The following is a 14,505-nucleotide window of genomic DNA, read 5'->3' on the forward strand; positions in this document are numbered from 1 at the left end:
GGTTCAGTTCATATGTTCACTGTCAAATGCTGTTCTATTGCCAAGAGACCGTTGTTGTATTTGCCATGCTGAGGGGTGTCGGCTCTGTGCAACTGTTCTCTGGCCGCATTTGGGGTCATAAGATGCTCTGTTGTTGTCAAGCCGCTGCCTGCCTGTGTGATTGTGTTCTGTTCTCCTTGTAGATGGAGGAGATTAAGTTTAAAGACAGAGCAGTCTACGTGCTGGAGAGAGAGTTAGGGGTTCAAGCCGGGCATGCTCAGAGACTGCAGCTCCAAAAGGAGGCTTTAGATGAACAACTTTCCCAGATCAAAGAGTCTGATCGGCATCTGAGCAGCCCCAAGCGGGAACTTCCTTATGCAAGTGGTGCAGGAGACGCTTCAGATCATTCGGGAAGCCCCGTAAGCACTTTCACGTGGTTTCACCTAAACGAACGAGCAGACAGAGTGACAAAATGGCACAAAGTGACAGAATCTTGATGAGTGCACCCTGGAGCAACAGCTTTCCCATAGCTGTGCAGGGGAAACCCCGAGGCACTGATTTCTCGCTCTCGTCTGTTAGCCAAACCTTTGAGATTTCAAAATCAAGCCCTGTTATGGGAGAGCTTTTGCTTTTTTGTCGTTTTGTTTTCTGGTTTGTTTGGTTTGGTTTTGTTAGCAGGGTGAAATTTTTCTGTTCTTTTTCTCTTCCTTTTCCTCACTGTACCATACTTCTGCCACCTGCCTTAATTTGATGGTTTGACACAATTTTGCCAACAAATGATGCAAATGCATTTCTAACCAAGTAATGTATGTGTGCTAGCTTTTGGAACTGCTAACAATGGCTTTTGTGAGCAGCTGTACGAGGCCGGTTTACCAAGGGAAAAGGGGGAAGGTAATCGGTGCATGAAAGCGCGGGAAATCCCGCAGTCCTCCTGGAACACCGCTGCTAGCCCGGGCTTTCGTGCTGCTACGTGCTCTCGCTTTCAGTGGACCAGAAAGTGAATTAAATACCTGCTAACCTATTCTCTCCTATTTATTTTCTACAATGCAATATCCAGAACATTAAATCTTAGTCACCCTTTCACAATGCCTTTTTTAATATAACTATGGCACCTCTCTGCTTTTGCCTTGATTTGCTAATATTAAAGACCCCTCAGTTAACTGACCTCATATATCTGATGTATGCAAATTTTCTTCATTGCTGATTCTCATCAAGATTTCTTTTGCAACAGCCTTAATTTTCTCCGTAGAAGTGTAAATACTTATACATGAGCAATCCAATCTATTTTATTCTTTGTCCCAAGCCTCTCCTGCACCTGTTGAATGAGGAACCCTAGACCTCCCAAAAGTGCCACCAGCACTGTGGACACTAATTTGCTTGTTTCAATTCGTACCCAACTTCTGCCAAACATCAGAACAAGTCCTAGAGAAGGGGAAAAAGTCTGTCACATTTGTAAACAGATGTAATCCTCTCTGATTCTGAACGAGAACACATCTACCTATATTTCTATTAATTTGTAATTTGATTTAAGTATTTTCACTCAGATAAAGTGCTCTCCTTTTGGCTTTATGAGTGACCCTTTAGAACCCAGTAAGGGCCACAGCTTTACAGTTGAAGAGCTTGTGCAATAGTATAATTGCATGGATTTTCCCCATTTGTACTTCAGTATTTTTAATATCATTTTCTTGTAACAAAGTCCTCAGAGTGGGTGATGTGTCTGAAGCACTCAGTTCAACAGTGCATACACTGGAAACATTGCCTTAATTTTTGGTATTTTATTTTCTATTTCCAAGTCTACCATTTGTGACTTTGTATTTGCATATACATACTTCTGCATTTGCATACTTTGTTACATTTTCACTCCTAACTTTCCGTTGGTCTCATCCTGCAGCTTTCAGCGATCAGTTAGGTTAGATAGGTTACACTCTGCCGCGTAATGTTTTGAAATGTTTGGATTTGGGATAAGAAAAAGTTTTAGCTTTGAAAAATATTGATATTGCGTGTACACTTATGAACAGTTATTTGCAGTTGATCTTTGTTTTAGGAACAGCAGTTGGATGAAAAGGATGCCCGGCGTTTCCAACTTAAAATCGCTGAGCTGAGTGCCATCATCAGGAAGCTGGAGGACCGGAATGCGCTGCTGTCAGAGGAGAGAAACGAGCTGGTGAGAGCAGCAGCGAAGCGCGGCGATGACTGCTTGTGAATGAGCTGCCATGGCCATGCCTTACCCCCAATATTGCAGTGTTTTCCCCTGTGCCATTGTGAAATCATTGCAGGAGTAGCTAGCTCCTCCTTATGGTCTGTATTTGGTGGTATGCCACATCACACTCATCTTTGCTCATATAACAATGAATTTTTAAGATGGCGTTAGCTGGGATTATTTTTATTTATTTTTAAAGATAAATACATTCCCCACATGATACACTTGTTGCACAGACTGAATATCTCATGAAGGAGGAATGATCTGCTTCCCAATGGAAAATACCAAGAGTTTTTGATCAATTCTGCTTTTCATTGGGAGAAACTACTGCTAGTGTGATAGTTAAAGAAAATGATTAATATATTTGTTGAAAAATAACAGCTCTGGAGGTGTTAATTCTCTCTTTCAGTTAAAACGTCTTAGAGAAGCTGAAAGTCAGTATAAGCCCATTTTGGACAAAAATAAACGCCTTAGTAGGAAGAATGAAGAATTGTCACATGCCTTACGTCGAATGGAAAATAAATTAAAATTTGTAACACAAGAAAATATAGCAATGGTAAGTCTCTCTATGCTTCAAGAAGAACATGTAATTTAGTACTCAGAGGGCTGATGAAGTCAGGCATTATCCCAAACTGGCAAGTTCAATAGGAAACTTTCTTCTTTCCAGTACTCTCTCAAATGTTCTGTGGTGTGCTACTGAGTGGTTTGTGGCTTGATCATGTTTAGTTTTACATAAAATGTTTTATTGTAGCTTTAAAAACAAACAGTTCTGAAGAAAAGGCATTGTGTGAGCTTTGCACATTTTGATCAGGCAACTGCTCAGTCACTGGCTGCTCAGCTTCCACATGAGCACAAATCACCCCACTTCACCTTTGACTTTTGTACCAGAATCACCTCCTAATCCCTAGGAAACCTGCACTTGTGACTTTTCCCTTTTTTTGCAGTTGAATATTGTTAGTGGGTGATAGCTGGTAGCAAGTAGCTGTGGCCTTGCATGAATGTAGGAGGTCATCCCTGTGCGTGCTGCAGCTCTGGGACTGCTGCAGCTCAAAATGAATGAGAGCAACCCAGAGAGAAGCGGCATTGGTCCCAACTCTCTGAGTTCCTTTCCTGCAGGAGAATCATGGAATCACTGAACTGTTTGGTTGGAAGGGACCTTAAAGCCCACCCAGTCCCAACCCCCCTGCCATGGGCAGGGACACCTCCCACCAGACCAGGTTGCTCACAGCCCCATCCAACCTGGCCTTGAACACTCCCAGGGATGGGGCAGCCACAGCTTCTCTGGGCAATCTGTGCCACTGCCTCATCACCCTCACCAGGAAGAATTTCTTCTTGATATCTCATCTAAATCTTCCCTCTTTCAGAAAGCCACACAGGTCCTGGCAGGACTAAAGACCACGTGCAGCTGAGCTGCCGCTAGCTCCCATCTTTGGCAGGCTAACAGGCGGGGTGCGATGGCCCCACGTGCCCGCTGTCCTCTCCGATGACTGAGAGCTTCATGTGGCAGTCTGAGGAGCAGGAACACCCAGTGTATTTGCAGTCTAGATGTAACGCTCAGCAAAAGGGAAGCAGGATAGCTGCCAGAACAGCCGTTAGATTAGATGCCTCAGTAGCTGTAAAGGGAAGGGTTATGCACTGTACTTTGGCAAAGCCTTCTGATCATTTCCTCTTCTGCTCTGTGGGGTTTTTTTTAGAGGCAAAGAGCTGGAACAATAAGGAGACCAAGCTCTTTAAATGACCTTGACCACAGCCAGGAAGAAAGAGAAGTTGATTTCCTGAGACTACAAGTTATTGAACAGCAAAATATCATTGATGAACTCTCCAAGGTAAAATGTGATACTGCCACAGTCATGCGAGGTCGACTAAGGCCATAGCAGAACAGGCAGCCTAAGCAACGGGTGCTTGGGGTTCAGTCAGCTAACGGGCATAGCTTGCATCAGTGACACATGGTAGGCATTTCTATGATTACCAGTAATTGAACTGAATAGAAGTTATCTGTGGTATAGTATCAGAAAATCCTTTCAATCTACATTGTATTTGCATGACAGAACCATTGCAGCACATCCAATAGATATGCTGATGGCCAGATCCTGCACCTGCGAGAGAAAATCTCAGAGCTCCTTTAGCTGGAGACAACATCAGGGCTAAAGATTGCTGTGTACAAGGGCGGTGCTCCACAATGTTGTGTTTGGGTTTTTGCTTCTTTGTTAATATGTTCTCAGTCTTTGGAAACAGAAAATATTGTAATCATAATACTCCTCAAGAAAATACCTTTTTTTTTTTTTTTAAAGTCTGTACACTTACTGACGTTATTTCATTCTTTTTCATTAGACACTGGAAACTGCTGGCTATGTGAAGAGTGTCATGGTAAGTATGATGTTAACTTCATCCTCATCTTTGTGTGCTTTAAATTGCTGTTCATGAAAAGCATGCAGGGTATAACAATATATATTATCACTTACATCTCCATTCAGGCAGCAAGCTAACACAGTGTTTTTCTCAGCGTAGATGTTATCAAAGGCCGTATCAGCAGTTGTTCACCAGAGAAAAATGTAGTGATAGTGGAGAGGAAAGCTCTGGTGAGAGAGGAAAGCTTTTTTGTTACCACTAGGATGACCTCAGGGGCAAAGCTCTGTGTGGTCATCCTGTCCCGACGGCCGAGAACCAGTGTCCCCTATCCCCAGGACAGCTGTCCCACGTTGGAATTGCATTTTTTTTTAAGTCTGATTACCACTAGCTTTGTCTCTCCCATACTGGCATGTTCTCAGTCACTGCCCTTGCCCGACTCATCCCTTTGTTATTATTGGTAAAGATTTTGTGAAGTTAAGCCACTAATATGTATTGATGAAATGTGTACTCTTTCGTTCTTCATTGCCAAGCATGCAGCAAAGCTTGTGTTGCCCAGCAAAACAAGTATTCGATTTTTTTCTGTCACTGCTGCTGATGTTAGGATATGCCATTGGGCTGATGATAGTGGCACATTATCAATGTCCCACAATGTCATTGCATCCTTTTACCAACTGGTTAAAATTAAAGATTATAAGGGTTTTCCCTTTAGAACTTCTGGACTTTGCTTGTAATTTCAATCCAGAATGAAGAAATTTTTTTCAGTACTATAAAAAATGGGCATGACTCTATGAAGAGTGTCATTAATTTCCACTGAACAGAAGAATTTGCTGTCAGCAATAAATGCTCAAACCTTTTTTCAGAGGCGCTGGCAGCATGTGGATCCTCAGAGAAGTAAGCTGAGATGGAAAGTGCTGAGTTCAATCTCTGAATTTTGTGTAGCTGGGCTGTTGCATGTGTGCACCTTCCAGAGGGCACTAACAGCCGCGGCACCGAGAGCCAAGGGCAGGAGTCAGTCTTTGCTTCTCGCCCCTGGACAGACAGCCCGTCTGCCGGAGAGGAGCCGTAACGTGAGCTTGAACACACAGGCTTGCTTGCAGAGCAGCTGTGAAATGACACCTAAGCCATCAGTGTGCTGTATTGATTATAATCACCCTTCTTTTGCTATTTTGATCTTCATCAATATAAAGAGCAATTGCTACTTGTATATAGCAAACTTGGAAGATGTTGGAGTAAAGCTAACGTTTGACTGATGAAAGCATGGTTATTTCATTTTGGGGCTCTGGCCAGCACTGACATCACTATTTCGTGATTGCCCAATGACTACTAGTAATGAAATAGTTAATTTGAGTAACAGCACTCTGAAAACAGCTAATGTATGTATCTGATTCTTTCAGGAACGTGATAAGCTATTAAGGTATAGGAAGCAAAGGAAAAAAATGACAAGAATTCCTAAGGTAAAAAAAAGCTTCTATCATGACATGCTGATGGGCATGCTGGCTTCCCAGGGTCCGCCAAGCATCTCGGAGCTAGGTGGGGGAACGTTCTCCTCAAGGGTCTGCAAACAGGTCCTGGTCTTAAATTTGGGTCACATAGTTCAAAGACATTCATAGACTGTATTGGGATACTCAGAAAAGATCTGGTAGGGGTAGGGGAACCGTTTGCATCGCACATTACGAGTGCTTGCATGCTCTGCGTTTATCCCGAGCAATCCCGTGGGACTTCAGTGGTATGTGATTGTCTTAAGATGAGACAGATTTTGTGAATTAACACATCTCAAAATGATCTTTTAATGGCACTGCCTAAAAACATATGTAGGTTATAAATAATTCATTATGGAGTTTAGTAACATGCAAAAATTGCTGGTTACAAGAAGCATTGGTTAGAGCTCAGGGAAAAAGAAAATGTTAGTTAATGAATACTTGGCAGGATGTTAATATAAATATTAACACTGTAATGACATTGTAAGGTATAAAGTCAGGGACCTGAGAGCAAGCCGTGTTCTACATATGAAGAATTAAGGTGGTGTTGGAGCTAATGAATCTACAAATAACAAACTGCGGTCAATGTGAGACAAGTCCTTAACTCCTTTCATCCTGCAAATGGCAACCAGGCCTTTAAAAGATAGCTACATTTTGGCTCCTTCAGAAGTTATCCACTGCAAATTAAAACAAAAAGCCAAAATCTAGAAATGTTTTTGTAAATCAACAATTAAAAATATCTTTAGAACTGTGTTTGAAATGTCATCTTTGGCTTTCAGGCATTTAACAGTAAATCTTTCCTTACCACCACTACCCTCATTCTTTTAAACAGAAAGCAGCTTTGAGTGGAAAACTGGATTTCTTCAAACTGTATAAACAATGCTGTGGTGATTAACTTCACATTTACAAGTAGAACATTTCTTGAAAATCTAACTTTTCATGTGACAGTTGCGATAATGACAGGAGGGACATTGTGGTGATGACAATGGATTAACAAAGACATTTCAATGCACGACTCCCACTTCATGCTGAGATGAACACACCAAGAAGTAAAAAGGGTGCTCTGCCTTAGCTAGAGAAATTGGGAGGAAAAATACATTAAAAAAAGACAGGGGCTTTGAGGTTGCATGCTGTGATACCTAATAACAAATGTGGCAATTCAGCGATTTGAATAGTTTTAGCTTTCATTAGAGCACTGTCATGGGGTGAAAAAACTTGGTATGTATATGCATGTGTAAAGAACTGGACTAATTTTTCAAAAAGCAACAGAGCGAGAATTACCAATAATCTGGCATTGAGGTTCCTCCGAAGGTATATGTGTCCAAATCCTGCAAAGGTTCAGAGTGTAGCCATGTGTCCAAAGTCACCGCTGTCCCCCCAACACCGTCGGGCTGGTGCAGCTGATGGCACCGCTGCTGCGCGGCGTGGCTGCGCTCGCTGACGCCTTGTCTCTGCCAGAAGCCGGTTGTGGAGACGTTTTTTGGCTACGATGAAGAAGCTTCCTTGGAGTCTGATGGTTCCTCTATCTCGTATCAAACTGACCGGACGGATCAAACTCCTTGCACTCCTGAAGATGACTTGGAAGAGGTATTGATCAAAAATATGTGTTATTTTGTTTTGAAACCTCGCTACTAACTTTTAATGAAATTCCTAGTCTGTTATATCAATCATCCATCACCTCTGACCAGAAAATTAAAAATCTATGTTAAATTTAATATTCTGCATGTTGGCTAATACCTCTGGATCTCAAATCTTCAGTAATTTCACAATTTTTAGCCAAGCTGGAAATATTATACCCTAAGAATATTAGATTTATAATAGGTTTATAGGTTAGAGGCCTAAAAGGACTGAGAAGTCAGACAACCCGAGGAAGATCTGTTCACACTGAGATTTACTGCGAGTTTGTGCGTGGGTAGTTTGGTTCAGGTCCTTCTGTCTGTCATTTTGACCTCAGCACAGAGCACAGCCGTAAGTGATAAGATCTGTGTTTCTGGAAGGAGAAGTAAGCAGTCACATAAAGCCCCAGTCTCCAGAGGAAAGACTGTCTCCGCACCGATCTATTGAGGTCGTGACTTTTCTGGAGGCTCTGAATGCAGAGTACACAAAGGTAGCTGGTAATACAAATAAAGGTTATTATTCCCGGTATTTTGCAGGGCTTCCCTACCAGTGCATTCCCAAGTGTGTGTCAGATCACTGTACCATTACATGTCAGATCACTGTACCATTACATGTTTCTGGGTTTAACAAGGATCGTGTGATAAACAAAAAATTGCTAATACCGATGTGCAGCCTTTTTGTGGTATGCTGGCTGCGAGTTTTCATCTGCCATTTCACCTGCTTCATGGGTTGTAATTACATCTGTTAAAAGGGAACCTAAAGAATTCCTATCTCCATCATAAAAGATACATGACTGGTTACCCGGTGTGTGCTGCACTGCAGGAAATTTGAATGTATTTTTATATGTATGAACCTATTTACTTTTCATTCCTGTATTGACCTTTTTTTCCCTGTTTATGCATGCAACCAGCAGTATAATTTCATTTCATGTCGAATGAAATATTCCTGTCAACCTGACATGAAAGCATTCAATGCTGGGTACTGTAAGGAGAGCGAAGAAGATGAAGGGCTCTTTTCATGTTGATGTCACCATTTCTACAAGTATTAACTCTAGATTAGTGTTTTAATAATCCAGTGAGGCTGTCAGGCTTGGCTTATTCTCCAGATCGGAAACCTTTTGTTGTTTCAAGAAGTTGTATTTTCACCTTTAAATGTGATGACTTTGCCTGTTACAGTAATAAAGGGCAATTCAGTCGTTAGTATGTTACGTGGGTGGCAAGTTTTTAACTTTCCAAGGTGGGGGGAATTATGTTTTGGGGTTTTTTTTTTCTGTATTGAGTTTTCTTGAAATAAATGATTGCAAAAGATGTTTAAGGGACAAAAAAAGAAGTAGTCTGAGGGCACATAAACAAGATCCTTAGTACTGTGCTTCCCAAATTGCATTTTGAAAGTAACAATTTTAGCACTTCTTAGAGAAAGAAAACATAATCCACTCTTATAATATTTTGTACCTTCATTGCAGAAAAAAAGCAGCTGGTACAGTGCATCTGTGTTTTTAATTCCAGGGCATGGCCAAGGAAGAGACAGAGCTGCGGTTTCGACAGCTGACGATGGAGTACCAGGCTCTGCAACGAGCATACGCCCTATTGCAAGAACAGGTCGGAGGAACATTGGATGCAGAACGAGAAGTTAAGGTCTAAATGGCTTATATTACATGAAAATAAAGGATTGTAATTGTATGGGGGTTTCCAGTTGTACTTGCTCAGGTTGTTTTCAAGCTAAACCGGGGTGAGCCAGCCCCTCCAGCACGCTGCCGGCTGGGAGTGCAGGGCAAGGGACTCGGCTGGGCTGGCTGCCAAGGTGGGCTCCAGGGTCTCTGACGCCAGCCAGCCTGTCCAGCTTTCCCTGGGAAGGGCTGGTTTGCTGGAGGAACCGCCAGTACTGCACCTTAGTCTTTTCACCTCTGATCAGTTTAAGAGAAATTCAGGGAGAATTTTTATGGGAAATCCTTAAAATTAAGCTCTTTTTCTATAAAAATCTAGGACAGCTAGCCTTAAATATACAACGCCTGGTAGTTAATTCCTTCTGGGTTCTGTAAGATTACATGATTCCTCATAAAATATTTAGAAGGCTTATAGATGAGATTCTTTTTCTTAATTAAATTGCAAAGTGTCCTATGCTATTCTGCCTGCCTATCTGCCTCACACAGCCTGTGTGGCTTCAGACATGTGGCATAAAACATTACATTTATTATGAGTATGTTGTACATCACAGGGAGTTGGCAGGACTTACCGTGCACAGAATGCAAAGGTGAATACAGTAAATAAAGGGACAAATTCTGTTCTGAGCTAACAGTTTGAAGTTTAATAGGAGAAACGGAACTGCAGAGTCTTCATTTGGCTCTGTACCTGTTGTGTGAACGGGTTGTCCAGAAAGACGTGCAGTAGTCCAAGATGAGGATGACAATGCTGGGAGACACCCATATCATCCAACCTGTTGTCTCCGGTGGGAACGCCTCCGGCAGCTGTGGCCCACCAGCACAGACCACCAAGCTGTGATTGTCCCAACCACGGGCAGTTCCGTGGCTCCAATTACACACAAAACAAACAGCCAAATTCTTGTATCTCATCTCCATCTTTACAATAATATTTTGGCTTTCCTAGTATATAACTAGTCTGGTTTTCTTCCACTGAATAATTCAAAGAATTAGCTACTGATTTCACCACTGTCTTCCCTGGTGAGTACCTCTCAGCCAGCCAGATTTAGCAGCATCTCTTCTCTCCCAGCAACTTCCCTGTTTGGCAATCATAGGTCATCTCACTCTCTCTGAATGTCCAAACTGCAGTAAAACTAACGTTCTCAGAAGCATGGGCTCTGCTCTGAAGTGCTAGGGATTGCACATGAAAAGAAAATCCTAAAGAAATAAGACATGCTCAGCTTGAAAAGTGACTTGGTTTTACTTTTTCCATAGTGAGACAAAAAGAGAGAATGACACAGGTAACGCAAACAAGTAAGATCGTTTTCATTGTAAATAACAACAAAAATAGCAGATAAAGTTTGAGGAAAGAAAATGTTCTATAAAACAATATTTAACAAATAAAACAGCTAATAAAAATTGCATTTATTTTCTAGAAAACACATGTAGGAAGGTGGTGTATATTTAAATAAGCATGAAGCTACAGGTATAGTAAAAAATTACACAGAATACAGTAAGACCATAAAGTAGGGTACTAAATGCATAAAGAGCAATGCAGTTTGCCAGTTTGTAAGGTTACATATGTAGGGTCTGTTCTGAGCTTTTTAACTTATCAAAAATTTAAAGGGAACAGGTGTGCCCAGAATGGTGCCGTACTAATTTTCATTTGTTTTCATGGAGAAATGAATCTTTGCATTACACTGGCCTTTTTAAATGCCTTGTTCTAGAGTAGGGAAGGCTGCTAACTGCAGACTTTCCTAACCAGCTGTAAGAAGCCATTTGTATTTTGCTGTCCTACTATTTACCTAATAGGATGCTCTTTATGTTACTCTTGGCTTAAGTCTCAAAATTATTATCCTATCTTACAGACTTCTTTTTATCATTAATGACTAATGGTGTCTCCTTAGCTGCAAATTTATTCTGCCAAAGAACTTTAAAAATCATTTGTTAAAAGTATTTGACATTTTCAGTATTTTCTGTGCCTGTGTTAGCTTTTGTCTTTTAGAGAAAGTTTGATTTTATTTTTTTTTTCTTTTTCCCTCGTATCCTACAGACCCGTGAGCAGCTCCAAGCAGAAATACACCGATCTCAGGCTCAGATAGAAGACCTGGAGAAGGCCCTTGCTGAGCAGGGCCAGGTAATGCATGCTGCCGAACACCGGCCCTTTCCCCAGCCTTCGTGCTGGGAGCGGGAGGGGGCTCTAGAGACGTGCCTGCTCACCTTACCGAATAATACTGCAGGTGCTAGCCAGTGTTTATGGATGTATAGAACAATCCCGATGCGACTTCTCAGTGTTTCCAGGCTGTTTCTAGCTTGTGTCTTACTTTTCCAGATCAAAAAAAAAAAAAAAGTAATAGAAAATGTTTTTTGAGAACTTTAATACTAAATCATTTGATCGTTACCTTTCCAGCTGAACCTCTTATTATTGTTAACCTTGCTGATAAATAATGTTCTGGGTTTTGTGGTTTTTATACATTCATCAAACTAAAAAATTAGTTTCAAAGTAAGGTTTGTTTTGCCTAATGTTCAGAAATATGTAATTTATGTTCAGTGTAATAGAAATTTAATAGTAGATACATAGCTAGAAATATCCCTTTTAATGCAAACCAATTTTCTATCTGAAAGAGTTTTTTAATCATTGGAGTGTTTCTATTCCATTTGTATAATACAGACTCTGTTAAAATAAGATGGAAAATTTTAGCTTAGGGAATTATTTTAGGAAATAATGGAATTACAATTTCATATGCAATATTATTCTGTCCCTCTTCTCTATATGTGTGATTGAATGAAATACTTGCTACTGTGTTTGTGCTAAACATTGCCAGCGTCACCTACAATAGTGGTCATTTCTTTTTCCAGGACATGAAGTGGATTGAGGAGAAGCAAGCATTGTATAGAAGAAATCAAGAACTGGTAGAAAAGGTGTTCAATATTTCTATTTGTGTTATTCAGATAACACTTGTAGCTTAAGGAATGCAGAAGGTACAGTATTTTAATCTGTGTCACACAGCTCTACTGGAAGTAATTAATGTATAATAACAAGAACCTTATAAACCTGCCAGAAAAAGTGGTTTTCTGGCATTCCCTATTGCCCCATACAATGTCCTGGTGCGAGGTCGCATGAGGACAGAGGCTCTGGGGAAAAGCCCTGCATTCCCTCATCACTGATGCCACATGTCCCTGCTCATGCTGATCCCAGGGGGGTGGGCTTGGACCCTTGGTGCTTGTGCTGACTCTGGGGTTTCCCTGGCATGGACAACGCGTGACGGATCTCGAGTGATGCTGCAAACAGTGCTAACAACATGTTGCTTTATTTTGCAGATAAAACAAATGGAAGCTGAGGAAGCTCGCTTAAAACACGATGTCCAGGACGTTAAGGATCAAAATGAGCTCCTGGAATTCAGGATCTTGGAGCTTGAAGTGAGCACGTGTTGCAGACATGGTCCTGCCCGCCTGCCCTGGGCTGTGCGAGCCGTGACCGGGGGCACCATGGCTTTGGGAACCTGCCCATGTTTACTGTGAAGAGCTACATTGCACTGAACAAGACCAAAGGGTTTGGTACAAAGTGCTAATTAAAGAGAAAAAAACCCTAAACATCCAGGGATCAATGCCGGTATTCTTGATGGGTTGTTCTGGCAGTCCTGCTACTTAAGTAATTTTAAGATCCAGAAGGTTGGCGGATGATGTAGATACACGTTTTACTATACTCCATCTGTCCTGAAAATGCAAAGAGATAAAACCAGAACAGATTATACATAGGAAAGAAAAAGAAAAAAGGAACTTTTTTTCATTGCCAAAAATCATTGCTGTGTTTCACCTCTTGCTAAACCTGCAGAGAAGAATCATGTGGCCTCGACCATTATACATGGGAAAGAAAAAGAAAAAAAGGAACTTTTTTTTCATTGCCAAAAATCATTGCTGTGTTTCACCTCTTGCTAAACCTGCAGAGAAGAATCATGTGGCCTCGACCGCTCAAGTTACTCCACTGAGCCTTCCGTTTTCTATATCATTACCTGTATAAACACAATCTGTAAGCTCTTGGAAAGCTCTTTTCCAAATTTTCCAAAGAGTGATTAACAAAACAGCCACTTACAAGAAAAAATTAAGTGCTATCTATATTATAGTAGGTATAAGTGTATAGATTTTTTCAAATATGTAGTCAAAATAACGGGTAAATCGTCATGAGCAGTGCCCAATGAAGAAGCATGGTGGGAAAATATTAGCGCTGCTAATATGTATGTCCACCTTGCTTTGCAATGAGGGGGAGGTCTTCCCTGTGAGCCCTAAATAACATCACAAAAACACATGGTCTGGCCAGAGAAATGGCTCTTGCTCCTGGCTGCTAGTGTAAAGAGCCACAGGGTGCAGGAGAAAGGCTCTCTGTGCTCCCTGCACCCAAAATAAAGCCATGCTGCAGTAGCATTGCTTTGCAATGTGTTCAGTTAGAGTGGGCCTTTTTCAAACCGTATTTATCAAGTTCTTGGTGAGGCTGTCATTTGTGACATACCGAAGTGGGTAACCAAGGGATTATTGTAATTTCAGGAGAGAGAAAGACGATCGCCTGCCATCAACTTCCACCATGGTCCTTTTACAGAGGGGAAAAGCCCTCTCCAAGTCTACTGCGAGGCAGAAGGTGTAACAGTAAGGGATTCTCGTTTCATATTTTCCTTTCCCTAAATAAAATCAGACATTCTGTTCTGACTCCTGGTTTTCCATTTCTCTCTTGTTAGGACATAGTAGTAGCAGAGCTGATGAAAAAATTGGACATTTTAGGGGATAACGCCGTAAGTGTATGTTCCTTTAATAAATTGTGCATGCTTTGGAAAATATTTGTCCTCACATTAAGTTATCAAAGCCTTCTTGGTTTGCTACTGCACAGCCTGTCTTCCCTGTGGTCAAAGTACTGGGCTACGAGCTAAGCATTTTATAGCTTTTTAAGATTTTGTTAATAGCCTTCTGATAAGTGCTATGCAGGATCTTGGTGTCACAATATTGCTTTTAATTTTTCAATGATTTGGCAAGTATTTTGAAACGTTGGTGTTTGTTTTTTTCTGGCCAGTGTTCACACATAGTTTATTTATGTGCTTATTCTGCATTTGCTTTCTTTTGCATTTTAGCAGCTGTGTGTTTTAATTTTGTCTACTAACCCATAAACCTTTGATAGTAACCAGGATATTAAACAAAAGGTTACAACAGCAGCATGAAAAGAAGCAGCGAATAGTAAGAAATTTGAAAGTGTTTCTCCT

At 41.1% G+C, this 14,505-nt stretch overlaps 1 protein-coding gene across 1 annotated transcript in view; it reads left to right on the plus strand.

The window, feature by feature from the left end:
• The window catches only part of JAKMIP3 (Janus kinase and microtubule interacting protein 3), a gene marked incomplete at its 3' end in the record, with an annotated part of 28,764 nt that extends 14,642 nt beyond the window's left edge, over positions 1 to 14,122 (plus strand). Inside the window, exons 3-15 of the mRNA XM_009700834.1 lie at positions 183 to 398; positions 2,024 to 2,143; positions 2,589 to 2,735; positions 3,874 to 4,005; positions 4,511 to 4,546; positions 5,923 to 5,982; positions 7,465 to 7,593; positions 9,129 to 9,257; positions 11,313 to 11,396; positions 12,119 to 12,181; positions 12,581 to 12,679; positions 13,802 to 13,900; positions 13,990 to 14,122. Of these exons, the coding sequence (XP_009699136.1) occupies positions 183 to 398; positions 2,024 to 2,143; positions 2,589 to 2,735; positions 3,874 to 4,005; positions 4,511 to 4,546; positions 5,923 to 5,982; positions 7,465 to 7,593; positions 9,129 to 9,257; positions 11,313 to 11,396; positions 12,119 to 12,181; positions 12,581 to 12,679; positions 13,802 to 13,900; positions 13,990 to 14,122 (1,447 nt within the window). The remainder of the gene's footprint in view (positions 1 to 182; positions 399 to 2,023; positions 2,144 to 2,588; positions 2,736 to 3,873; positions 4,006 to 4,510; positions 4,547 to 5,922; positions 5,983 to 7,464; positions 7,594 to 9,128; positions 9,258 to 11,312; positions 11,397 to 12,118; positions 12,182 to 12,580; positions 12,680 to 13,801; positions 13,901 to 13,989) is intronic.
• Positions 14,123 to 14,505: the final 383 nt, after the last annotated feature.

Source organism: Cariama cristata, unplaced genomic scaffold (assembly GCF_000690535.1).
Source record: "Cariama cristata isolate BGI_N322 unplaced genomic scaffold, ASM69053v1 scaffold17875, whole genome shotgun sequence".
Lineage (NCBI taxonomy): Eukaryota > Metazoa > Chordata > Aves > Cariamiformes > Cariamidae > Cariama > Cariama cristata.